Source organism: Eupeodes corollae, chromosome 1 (genome assembly GCF_945859685.1).
Source record: "Eupeodes corollae chromosome 1, idEupCoro1.1, whole genome shotgun sequence".
NCBI classification, from domain to species: Eukaryota; Metazoa; Arthropoda; class Insecta; order Diptera; family Syrphidae; genus Eupeodes; species Eupeodes corollae.
In genome coordinates, this window is record NC_079147.1 from 102,574,205 (window position 1) to 102,587,467 (window position 13,263).

General features: G+C 35.3%; 1 protein-coding gene across 1 annotated transcript; it reads right to left on the minus strand.

Annotated features, from left to right (window-relative positions):
* Positions 1-8,496: 8,496 nt before the first annotated feature.
* Positions 8,497-9,698, minus strand: LOC129942248 (diphthine methyl ester synthase). The gene is made up of 2 exons (XM_056051103.1): positions 9,443-9,698; positions 8,497-9,335 (listed from the first exon to the last, which is right to left on the minus strand). The coding sequence occupies exons 1-2, from the start codon at positions 9,575-9,577 to the stop codon at positions 8,628-8,630; spliced, it is 843 nt and encodes a 280-aa protein (XP_055907078.1). The 5' UTR covers positions 9,578-9,698; the 3' UTR covers positions 8,497-8,627.
* Between the last annotated feature and the right edge of the window lie 3,565 nt (positions 9,699-13,263).

A 13,263-nucleotide genomic window follows, 5' to 3' on the forward strand; every position in this document is an offset into this window, starting at 1 on the left:
TTGTCTTCTGCCGTCTCCTTTGACTTCAATTTTGTATAGAAATGTTAGAAAATTTTTGGAATTAGTAGTAAAACAGAAATCATGTCATTTTTCCGTCTTCAGAAATCGGTGGCGGTATCACATTTTCCAAAACAAAGTTCGACGTATTTTTCCATCTTCGTTTGAAACTCACGTCGGAAATCCGTTCTTCATTTAATGTTGTCTTCAAAAACATTATTCCTGAATCTGATTTCAAATATCTAATCCATTTGATTGTTTGGAAACCAAACATATTCCCGTCTTCCCGGACAACAAACCCCGCTTTATCTTTCAATAAGTTTGAAAAATTCCAAACTTCTTCGGGCTTCAATTCATGAACCAAGAATTTTTGCTTTTCCCACATGATTTCACAAGCTGAAACTAATCAAAGGAATGGTATATTTCGGTGATCAATATCGTATTCCATTTGCGTGTGACCAGGAACTAAAATTGTATGCTTAGCTATCTCTATTCCAATTGTGGATGTTTGCATGGCTAGTAGAAACATTCCAATAACTATTGTGTTGCCCTCCATAAAAGTCTGAATAAAACTTAACTGATTTAATTGTTGTTTGAAGATTTTTAAAATAAAACACAAAATAAATTGGGTGGCGCAACAGTCCGTTGGGAACTAGATCCTAGTGACTTACAACTCTCAACCATTCCTGTGTGCGAGTTATGGTGTCAGGAATGGAGGGGACCTACAGTTTATATGCCAAATCCGAACGACTAATTTGAGAAAGCACTTTTTTATGACAAGAGTTACTCTTAGAGAATTTGTCAATTCCTCGCAAGAGGCACTACCCGTAAAAAGACTTTAGATGGCACAGACAGGGACCAAGACCTCTTGCATGACAGTCCAACACACTAACCATCATGCCACGGGTAATTCTTCCTGCTATTCCTTCATGCCATATACAATTTTTTTTCCATCTGATAGGTCATGTATGGTAAGAATAAATGTCCAAAGCTGACTTTTATAAAAGTCAACTGATGTAGATAAGCTTGATGTTGGAAGGCATTGTTGCAAATCGAAGACAAAACAAGCTTTCGTTCGGTCTTCTTGATTTTCAATCTTGTCTCTTTTTTTTTTTGTTTCATATGCCATATCTGGTCTAATTCATCACAATTTTCTTCCAATGCAACCTTAATTTTTATTTAAAAGGTATCACAGGTGTTGCATGCATACTGGTTCTCATTTTATGAAATTCTCTCTCGTAAATTGTCCTTAAAACATACTTTTCTTGTTCTGTGTCCTCATACAAGGAAACATTTTTGCCAGAGATAAATTTGCTGGTAAAATAAGATTATAGTTTGTCCTTCATGAGTAGTGGCTCTCATATGAAGGGAAGGACCTTATGCGATCCTTAACTGACTCAATTACTTCATCTGATGTCTTATTCGGTGGAGTGTGGCAACCGCGTTGATCTTCAGGCACAATTCCAGTAACAGCTGATAGCTTCTTTTAGCTGCAAAAAAGCGAGGAAGATTTGTTTGGAGTTATGTTTTTCTGACCACTTTGGTATTTAGAAAACATAAAATGTTTGCTTAGAAAAAACAATATACAACAAACACAATTTAAATAAAATGTATGTGCGATTAGGACGATCGAATATCTTTTCAATCGGTTTAGATGGACTTACACTTTTAAGACCAAACGAAAGTAGATTTTTTTGTACAGTTCTGTATGCTTAACTCAAATTTGACAAAAATGGACTTATGCCGTTTTGAGCAGACTCCATAGAAATAATAGATCAGTTTTGTTCTAGTTATCCACTTTTTATTGTACAGATTACTTACTTACTTATTTACTTAAGGTGGCGGTACAGTCCTGTGTGAACTAGGGCCTGACCCAATAAACTTCTCCATCTAGCTGGGTCCCTAGCTAGATGTCTCCAGTTTCGCGCTCAAAGTTGGGTGAGGTCACCTACCACTTATACGCGCCACCTGATCCGCGGTCTTCCTCTACTGCGCTATCCTGTGGGTGCGGATTCGAAGACTTTCCGGGCCGGAGCATTGGTTTCCATGCGCTCTACGTGACCCAGCCATCTTAGTCGTTGGACTTTTACTCTTCTGGCTAAGTCTACGTCGCTGTACAGCCCGTACAGTTCGTCGTTAAATCTTCTCCTCCACTCCCCTTCGATGCATACGGGACCGTAGATCACACGAAGAACTTTTCTCTCGAAGCGACCCAAGGTGCTTTCATCCGCAGATTCCTTTAAACAAAATTGTGAGTTGTGCTAAATAACAATTTTTGTTTTGTATACAGTGGCTCCCACGACTAATCGGACAAAGAGAATGTGAACTCTCGCAATGCAATATCTCCAAGAAAAATAGAAATGGTAGAACTTTATCATCATTTAAGTTTAAATTAAAAAACTTCATTTGAAATTATTAATTAGCAAATAAATTCAAAAAGAACTCCTCAATTTAACCTCTCACACATATTCGAACACTAGCTGTTTTTGCGCTGTAATAAATCTCTAACGGTATTCTCCACGTCAAATTATAATATTATTATTAACCTTGTAATAAGGAAAATTGTAAATTTAAACATGTATGCCGAAGTTTTGATACCTCGAATACATGTTTAACAATCTCCAACTCAAACTAACTAAAATTTTAGATGATAAGGCTAAATTAAAATAAATTAATTTTGAGGGCATACAGTAGGTCACAGATTATTTGACCCACAACTCATACATACTTTTAATCGAGTATGGCTCCTTAACAATGAAAGTTATTTGGAAAGTTCAAACACAGAATGGTTTATTAAGTTTTTAATTTGAATAAATTAAATTTATTTTAAAACACTGTGTTTAACTTAAACAAAAAAAGAAATAAGTACATTTTTTAGTACTACAGCTTATTTGAACCACAGTGTTTAAAGATCAACTGCATTAGAAAAAATATCGAGATAACGTGGATTTTTGCATCTTTCTCTTATTTGTTTTACATTCAGATAAAATGACCAGTTTTGGTTATTTTTCGCAAAAGCCTGTGCGATTTTAATGCCAAGCTAGGAAGGGAAGACATCTTTGGTAGAATAATCGGGAAGAACAGCCTGCATGGCAACACTTCTGACAACGGATTCAGGCTCATAGATTTTGCTGCGGGGCGAAACGTCATGGTAGCCAGTACGCGTTTTCCACACCTCAACATCCACAAAGGAACTTGGACTTCTCCAGATCAATCTACCGTCAACCGGCATCATGGATGTACGAACTTTCCGAGGAGCTAACATCGACTCGGACCACTACCTCGTTGTAGCCAAGGTAGCACTTCGGATTTCCAGACCCAAGGGAAAACAGGGAGGTGCTGGAAGAAGGTACAACGTCGAACGGCTACAATCGCCAGCGATCGCCAAATCCTTTTCCGACCGAGTTACAAGTAACCTTTCTCGAAGTTCACTGCCGCCAACACAATGTATCGAAAACCAGTGGCAACGTTGCGGCGCTGCATAAAAGGACGAGTGTTGCTTATGAGTTCTATGAGCAGAAGAGGCGAGAGGAACACTGTCTTCTCAGAAGGAAAAAGAGAGCGCATGAGAAGCGTGCGGTCGAAGATGTTGAGAGGTTTAAAATCAGAAATTAAGTTCGAAAGTTGTATGAACAGGTGAAACAAAATTCACAGGCACGTAAACCTAGAACCAAAGGCTGCAAGGACGAAAGTGGAAACATCATAGTGGAACCGCAGTCAATGCTGAGGAAATGGTAGGACCACTTCTGCAGACCGTATAACGGCGACGACGAACTGAATTCCGCTGTCAGGCAGGATGATCCATTCAACATAGACGACGAAAACCAACGGAGAACGGAGATTAAGTAAAGATTGCCATACCTAAGCTGAAGTCTAATAAAGCCGCTGGAGCGGATGGCTTGAATGCCGAGCTCTTTAAAGCAGCTAGAGATAAGTTGGTTAGGAGCATACACCAACTTATCTGTCAGATATGGTCGGAAGAGAGCATGCCCGATGAATGGAACCTCAGTATTGTTTGCCCGATCCAAAAAAAGGAGACCCTGTAAACTGCACCAACTATAGAGGAATCAGTCTACTTAGCATCACCTAAAAAATCTTCTCTGCCGTAATATGTGAACGTCTAAAGCCCATCGTCAACAACCTTATAGGTCGTTATCAGTGTGGTTTTAGACCAGGAAAGTCCACAATTGATCAAATATTCACATTACGGCAGATCCTAGAAAAAACCCAAGAACATCAAATCGACACCCACCATCTTTTCACCGATTTCAAGGCCGCATATGACAGCATCTACAGGGACGAGCTGTATAGAGCCATGTCTAGTTTTGGCATCCCTGCCAAACTTGTCCGTTTGTGCAAGATGACCATGGAGAATTTACGCTGCTCCATAAAGGTTGGAAACAACATAACAGAACATTTCGATGTCAAAAAAGGTTCTAGACAAGGTGATGCGCTGTCATTCGATTTTTTTAACATCTGGAAAGATTAGCGCAGAGCTCACACTTAGGCACTATATTTCAAAAGTCTATCCAATTACTAGCATATGCTGATGACATTGACATAATCGGAAGAACTCAGCGTGATGTCAATGGGGCTTTTTTGAGTATTGAGGCAGAGGCGGCAAAAATGGGTTTAACGGTTAATGATGGCAAGACAAAGTTCATGCTTTTGTCAAGAAAGGACATACAATACCGATGTCTTGGTCAATACGTCACTATCGACAGACGTAACTTTGAGGTAGTCAAGGACTTCGTCTACCTAGGCTCCTAGAATAACTCTTACTAACCGCTGTTTCTTTGGACTTAGAAAGCAATTGAGTGGTAAAGTCCCCTCTCGAGGGACCAAAGTGTTGTTTTATAAGACCCTTATCATCCCCGTCCTGCTATGCGGTGCAGAAGCATGGACTTTGACAAAAGCACCTTGGGCCGCTTCGAGAGAAAAGTTCTTTGTGTGATCTACGGTCCCGTATGCATCGAAGGGGGGTGGAGGAGAAGATGGAACGACGAGCTGTACGGGCTTTACAGCGACGTAGACTTAGCCAGAAGGGTAAAAGTCCAACGACTAAGATGGCTGGGTCACGTAGAGCGCATGAAACCAATGCTTCGGCCCGGAAAGTCTTCGAATCCACACCACACTCAGTAAAGGAAGACCGTGGATCAGGTGGCGCGCACAAGTGGAAGGTGACCTCACCCAACTTGGAGTGCGAAACTGGAGACATCTAGCTAGGGACCGAGCTAGATGGAGAAGTTTGTTGGGTGAGGCCCTAGTTCACACAGGACTGTAGCGTCACCTTAAGTAAGTAAGTAAGATGTCATGCATAAATAAAACCCACACAGGGAATTAAATTCAGAGGAATTTAATGTGAGTCAATTTGGTTGCCACTTTAAAAGAAAAACTAACTGTAAGCATCAAAGCTTGGAGAATTTAATTACGATACCAAGAATCTTTATGCTCATGCTGAGTAGTAATAAAAATCTTTGTGTAAAAAGATTGAATGTATGAATTATATATTTTATGGTATGTTTATGCATGACAATTGCAATATTCAGGAATTCGAAACCAATGTTCACCGACACTTCCTTCCAACCCCTCTCTCTCTTTCCTAGTGCTCACAAAATAAGCAAAATAAGTGACCATCTTATTAAATTCGCTTCAAAAATGAAGCTTATGCGGATTCCTGGACACATTGGCATTCTAGGAAATGATCATGATGATAGAGCGGGCAATGATGCCTATTTATCCCCAGTACGTTCTAATCCTACACTTACTAACCGAGATCTATTACGTGAAGTAAAGGAACATGAGTTTAATGACTGGCACAACTATCAACATTTCTACAAACATATCAACATAGATAAATCACAACCTTCCTATCTTACCTCTACCTCAAAGCAGAAGATTACAACTCTAGTTACACTACGACTTGTTTTCTTAAACAAAAAGAAAACACTCCAACTTATGATGCCTGTCAAGAAGCTTTGGATATCAAACACATCCTAGAAATAGGAGCATGTTAAGCCCTGACATCGTACACCAGCGTTACCAACACAACTTTCTCAGCCGCAGAAATTCTAGGAAATCTCGACCCATAAAACAAACAAAAAACTGTAAAATTACATACATTTAAAATTTAAATACATAAACAATGGTTCAAAAATTATTATTTTCATATTAAATATTTGTATTGTTATTTAAGAATCAGAAGCCCCAGCAGCTATACAGTGTTCCACAAAATTCATGGTACAGTAAACATTTTAAGTACAAGACTTGAAATATTTAACAGTAACCCAAAATTTCACAAATTTTCAACATATTTTAGCAGATTAATATTTGCTCATAAGTTCAATAACAAGAAAGGAAACATTTTGCCATAAATAAATACTAAATAAAAAATAATTACGTTAAGCTCTTGAATTCTCTTCCACAAAAGTCATGATACACTTGGCAACTCTTTTATTTTTTTAAGCAACCGTGCAACGGTAAATTCTTTTTATGACAGTTAGCCAATAGCCATGCAGTTTACGTGAAGCAATTGTTTGAGCTAGATCTTTTTAATTTTCTGTGTAATTTCTGCTGAAAAAGAGTCAAGAAAATGGGAGGAAATTAGCTTACACTAGAAGAAAGGCGCTTGGTTATTGATCTTCATCAAAATCAAAACAAATCATACTCCGAAATTTCAAAAATTATTTCTAGAAGCCGTTCTACTTTTCAAAACGTTATTAAGCGCTTTAAAAACGAACACCGCGTGGAAAATAAGCCGCCTAGTGGACGGCCATCAAAACTCACTTCCCGGGATAAGACAAAAATCAAGCACTTGGTAGCCCAAGATCCATTTATAAGTGCAAGTAAGATAAGTGGAGAGCTTGAAAAGTATAATAATAAAAAAGTTCATCCTGAAACTGTGAGACGCACCATCGTTAAAGCCGGATTTAAGTCTCGTGTACCTAGAAGGAAACCGTTAATCAGTGAAGTTAATAGAAAAAAGAGGCTTGTGTTTGCAAAACAGTACGTAAATGAGATTCCCGACTTTGGCGCAAGGTAATTTTTTCAGACGAATCCAAGTACAACGTATTTGGCTCGGATGGTCGAGTTAAAGTATGGCGAAAGCAAGGGGAAGCCTTAAATCCGAAAAATACGATAAAGACAGTTAAACACGGTGGAGGAGGAGTAATAGAATGGGGCTGTATGGCTGCATCTGGGGTCGGAAATCTTGTCATAATAGAAAATACCATGGTCCAACAAGCTTACCTTAATATTCTCAAAGAGAACTTAAAGGAAAGTGCGAGAAAACTGGGTTTTTTAAATAATTATTACTTTCAACAAGATAATGACCCTAAACACACTGCCCAAAAAGTGCGTATGTGGCTAATTTACAGCACTCCCCACCTATTAGCAACTCCTCCCCAAAGCCCGGACTTGAACCCCATTGAGCATTTGTGGGATGTTCTCGAAAAAAAATACGAGCCAATGTCATTCATAACAAGACCCAGTTAAAAGAAGTTTTAATCAAAGAATGGCAGAATATTGGACAAACTTGCACTGAAAATTTAGTTTATTCAATGCAAACCAGACTGAAAGCCGTTATAAAACTGAAAGGCTATCCAACTAAATACTAAAATGGTAACTTTTAATCACAAAAACAATGTTCTGAGATGTTTTTTTCCCTTTTTTTTTATAGGTGTACGATGACTTTTGTGGAAGAAAATTAATTTTTTTGAGCTATTTTTTTTTTTTTTAATTTTTTGTTCCAATCATGGTTCATTTTCTTGTTGTTAAATTAACATGCGAATAAAAATGAGTTGTTATAAAATAAGAAATTTTGAAATTTTACTTTGTTGTGGAATATTTTAAGCATTATGACTAAAAATGTATGCTGTACCATGACTTTTGTGGAACACTGTATATGTAAGTTTTTTTTTCAATATAAACATGTAAATTTTAATTTATAGTTAATAAACTTTAAAGAAACCTATTAATAATAATCATGTGCGTTTCCAATGTTTGAGGGGAATTTTTATTCGCGACTGTCTTCTTCGAGTTCTTAAAGTGCGCTTGTATCTTTTTCCCAGATGAAATTCAGCATTACTTGTAAAAGCCCTTTTATTTGACATTTAATTCATTTTTGGAAACTTAAAACCCAAAAATGCCTATTATTCCTTATTTTCTTAAAGTCTATTTCTCTGACCAAAGTTAGAAATAAACAATGAACGAAAAACTCATTTCTTCAACTAAATTTGTAAAGAAATCGGACTTGGATTACAACATTTGCAATTAAATTAGAAAAGGAGAGTTTTGAGAATAAAGAGATCAGGTATGCATCAATAATCAAAGAAGCTAAAGTGAGCAGAAAGTATCACAGCTACTATCAATAACCCACCGAATTGATGTATTGCAGCCCATAATTATTTTGAATGCCTTTTTTAGAGGAAGCAATGTTTAAAAACAAAAATTAGTTTATAAAACAACTCAACATAAAAACTTAATAAAAGACTTTATAAATCAATTTTACCTATGCACTATTTTGTTTGTTTATTTAACTTTGCTCCAAAAATGCTGGGGTTGTTTTTATTTTTTTTATAAAAATAATCATATATTTATGTCGGTGGAATTTTACAATTAATACACACTCGTCAATTATTGTACTCGTCTAACTTGATTGTCGCATATTGCTGCAGGAATTCAACTTCCAGCGGATGCATGTCCTTGGCAGGAATAACCATTGAATGCAAAGGGCCGCCAAGGTCTGTGCTGCTCATTTGCCTGAGTGTGCAGACCACAATCTGCTGGCTATCATGTCCGACTCTGGCTAAGCCAACACACAATGATTTTTCATTCAAGACGGTATTCTTCTCGAGAGCGTCTTTTTTCTCAACAATTGTCAGCACCTGTGTGGCTGCCTCTTGAACACTCATAAATCGAGGCGGAAGATATTCCTTTCGCCGTCGCATCAGAGACTCCAAAGTTGGTTCTTTGACTTTGATATCCAGCAAACAGAGTGTGTGCATGTTATTTAAACGATTTAACTTAATTTTATCGTAGAAGCTATCAGGCTTCCAGGTTTCATCCCAGTATGGAATGGAAACAGTCTCACCGAATTTGTACAGCTGCAGACCGCAGCAACCGATTGCATTCATGATTGAAGCATTGTGGATGACCTTGTAAGAGATTTTCTTCTCTTTGGCTCGCAAAATGAAATCGGTGTGTGTGGTTGCTCCGAATGGATCGCCAACAACCAGAAGTGCAACATCTTCGTTCTCGGCTCCAGCTAGTATTTCATCGGCACCTTGTTCAACGAGATCCCGATCAGCTATTAATAATGGTCGTCCATAGAATTCTTCCTTTTGGATATAAAAGAAAAAAAAACACAAAATTAAATGATGGAGTTTCAATATTTGTTTTTTTTTTTTATGTTTGTTTCTTTTTCTCAAATGCAAACAATACATACCAGCTCCTCCTTTGGACAACCAAGAATTGATGTGTAAGATTCAAGAAATACTCTCTGGCATTTGCGGACGATTTCAAGGCCTTTGACTGTAATATCTTTTGGATCACCAAGACCTAGGCCGATTAAGTAAAACATTTCAAAGTTAAGGGCTGGAGTTGGACGACTACGAGACTACAAAGAAAAACCGAGACGAGATCAAATCAAAGCGACACGTGCTGTTGCGCTGTAATATGTAGAAATTTGCACTTTGTTGTTGTTTACCATTTGACATTTGGCGGCATCGGATTTTTGTTTCAAGGCCGCAGTAAATGACCTGTCAAATTTGAAAATTACCGAAAAGACATCTGTTGGGGAATAGTTGAAGCAATAAAACAATGTTAAATTAAGGTTGAGACATAATCATGTATTTAATTTAATGGACAGATTTAATATGAGGAAACTATATCAGATTTCGGTGGATGTAGGTATATAATTGTAGTTGAATTTGTAAGCCATATTTTTACTCTAAAAACAATTCTTACTTTGCCCATTTAAAATACTTATTTAAGAACAGATTTACTCACCTAATTTTAGTATACAACCTCCCTTACTTGCGAAGTTTTAACCGATACACCAAAAAATGTCTTCAGGTCAGGAATATAACTATTTTACAAGCAAAAAAAGAGGCTGGGATGCGACCCACACTGATAACTTCCCATCCCGTCTGTCGATTTGTCTTGCTTAAAAGTTTGTCTATATGTACTCGTATCAATTTTTACCAAATTTGCGTACTATTTTTTGTAGATTTTATTTTTTATGAAAAACGGACTGTTGGATTTTTATATAAAAATTACTGAATATCGAAAACAATATTTTCTGTGAAATAAAATAAGTTTGAAGCCAATATTTTTAAGTTTTGAAAAGCTATTTGAGTCGAAAGTAAAATTTTACGAAGTTTTAGTATTGTTTTTTTTTTAAAGTTTTATTTTTTGTAACAAAAAACTGTCAATTCGATTTTTTAAAAATTTTACCAAATGTTAAAAATAATATTTCTTATGAGATAAAATTCTTTTGAAGCCAATATTTAAAATTTTTAAAGAGATATTTGAGTCGAAAATCAATTTTTACCGACTTTTATAAATTTTTTTTAGGTTTTTATTTTTTGTAAAAAAACTTCAATTTGATTTTTTTCAAACTTTAACTGAATGTTGACAACAAGATTTTTTGAAAGACAAAAGTAAATTAAAGCCAATATCTCAAAGTTTTGAAAAGATATTCGAGTCGAAAATCAATTTTTACCAACTTTTATAAATTTTTTCTTAGGTTTTTATTTTTTGTAAAAAAACTGTCAATTCGATTTTTTTCAAACTTTAACTGAATGTTGACAACAAGATTTTTTGAAAGACAAAAGTAAATTAAAGCCAATATCTCAAAGTTTTGAAAAGATATTCGAGTCGAAAATCAATTTTTACCAACTTTTAAAATTTTTTTTAGGTTTTTATTTTTTGTAAAAAAAACTGTCAATTCGATTTTTTTCAAATTTGAATTGTATGTTGACAACAAGATTTTTTGAAAGACAAAAGTAAATTAAAGCCAATATCTCAAAGTTTTGAAAAGATATTCGAGTCGAAAATCAATTTTTACCAACTTTTAAAATTTTTTTTTAGGTTTTTATTTTTTGTAAAAAAATTGTCAATTCGATTTTTCTCAACATTTTTCAGAATGTTGAAAACAATATTTTTTATAAGATAAAATAAGCTTGAAGCCTAAATTTCAAGTTTTTGAAAAGATATTTGAATCGATATTCAATTTTTACGAACTATGAGTAATGTTTTTTTTAGATTTTTATTTTTTATAAAAAAAACTGTCAATTAGATTTTTCTCAAAATTTTATCAGATGTCAAAAACATTTTTCTTCGTTGCACAAAATTGTTTTAGAGATGAAATCATATTTCAGTCGTAAAATTTTGGAGGTGACAAATTTTTTTTTCAGTTTTATTGATTTTTAAAAAAAACCGTTATATCGATTTTTTTCAAAAAATATACCTGTTTGGTATCACGTTACAATATATTATATAAAATTTAATTCAAGTCTCTAGCGTTTTTGGTTCGTAAGATATTTGGTGTTAACCAAAATTTTCACCTTTTTTTCAAACTGCTATGGTAAAAAAACCACCCACGCAATTTTCTTGAGAGCCCTTTCTGCATCTTTCTGCCTTATTATCTGTATAACAAAATTTATTTGAAGTCGATATCTCTTCTGGTTCTTGAGCTATGGACGACGAAAAAAACGTCGCGAACGTAAGGACGTACGGACGTACAAACGTACGTACACACGCACGCACAGACATCTTTCTAAAAATCTTTTATTTCGACTCTAGGGACCTTGAAACGTCGAGAAATGTAAAAATTTTCAATTTGACAAATCGGACCCATTACAATAACTTCCTATGGGAAGTTAATAAGCGTTTTCATATACCCATAAAAAGGTGCCAGTTATAGCTATCATTGGTTCTTATCATAGAAAACTAACATTGGAATTTTTTTTGACAGGTCGTTTATAGCTATCATTAAAAGTTTCTGTCACTGAACAAAATTTCCTGATTGAAATCCACCAAAATCTTTTACTGACAGAAATCTGTCATTGGAATTGTGTGAAATTGGAACACAAATGAGTGGAACGATTCATTTCACTTTTGAACCTAAAAGTATCACGTGTTCAAGAAAATAAAATTCCGTCCGTAAAATAGAAAAACAAAAAACCGCAATTAAAAATATTCTTTGTTTGATTTCCGATCGATCAATCAAAGTGAAACATCGTCAAATATCGATTCAAAAATGTTTCCGCATCGATTTCCATGATAGCTATAACTGGCCCTAAAAAATGATTCCACCTCTATAGCTAGCTTCTTGTTGGTTTGGTGGAACAAATTATAACTAATCTTAAAACCCCATCTCTTGTTTCTTTGCTTCAATAATGTTTTGTTCTCTCAAAAGTTAAGACACCTATGATTACAAAGTTTGACAAAACAAACAAAAATCAAGTTAAGAAGTTTCTCCATATTTCCGCTGAACCTACAGAAGAGCTAGTCGCGTTAAGGAAAAGATGTCACTAACGCGAAGTTGGCTACTAAAATACCATATCAAGCAGAAGATCAATGAAATAGAGCAACCAAATAGGTATACAATTTATGAAGCTAGGGTGAACTTTACATGAAATTGATTTAAAAAAAGAAAAGTAATTTAATATGAAATGAAAACTGTACTTCGAAATTGTATAACGAATCGTTTTCGATATTGGAATATTGGTTAACTAGTTTTTTAAAATATCGACTGACGCACTAGGTTCTAGTAAGGTATAGGAATATTTTTAAATTTCTTAAAGTATACAAACCTTGAACACGGATTAAATATACTACCAGAACCCTACAACTAATATTGTAGTAAATGGTTTCCAAAAAGATGTTTCATTGTCATATTAAAAGAAAAAGTAAGAAATCATGGATGTGTGTTTCATTGTAAAGAGGAATGGTATGCTAAAAATAATAGAATACGATATTATTTAAATAACAACCAAGGCTACAGATGAAGCATCATATCCAAAAGGTGGCTCATATGATAGCCTCAAAGACTGAAATTATAAGGTGCATAGCATGCGTGGTGTGATGGTTAGCTTGGAACAATACCAAATTACAAAGAGCGTGAATAAATGGACGCTTACAGAAATGCGACTATTGACGCACTACGTAGGAACAAGAGTGGCTTACTGACAAGACTCAAAAACTTGTACAGACGACTTTCAGACCCTACCGACTTGGAGGTTAGGACACTAAAGTCGTCAA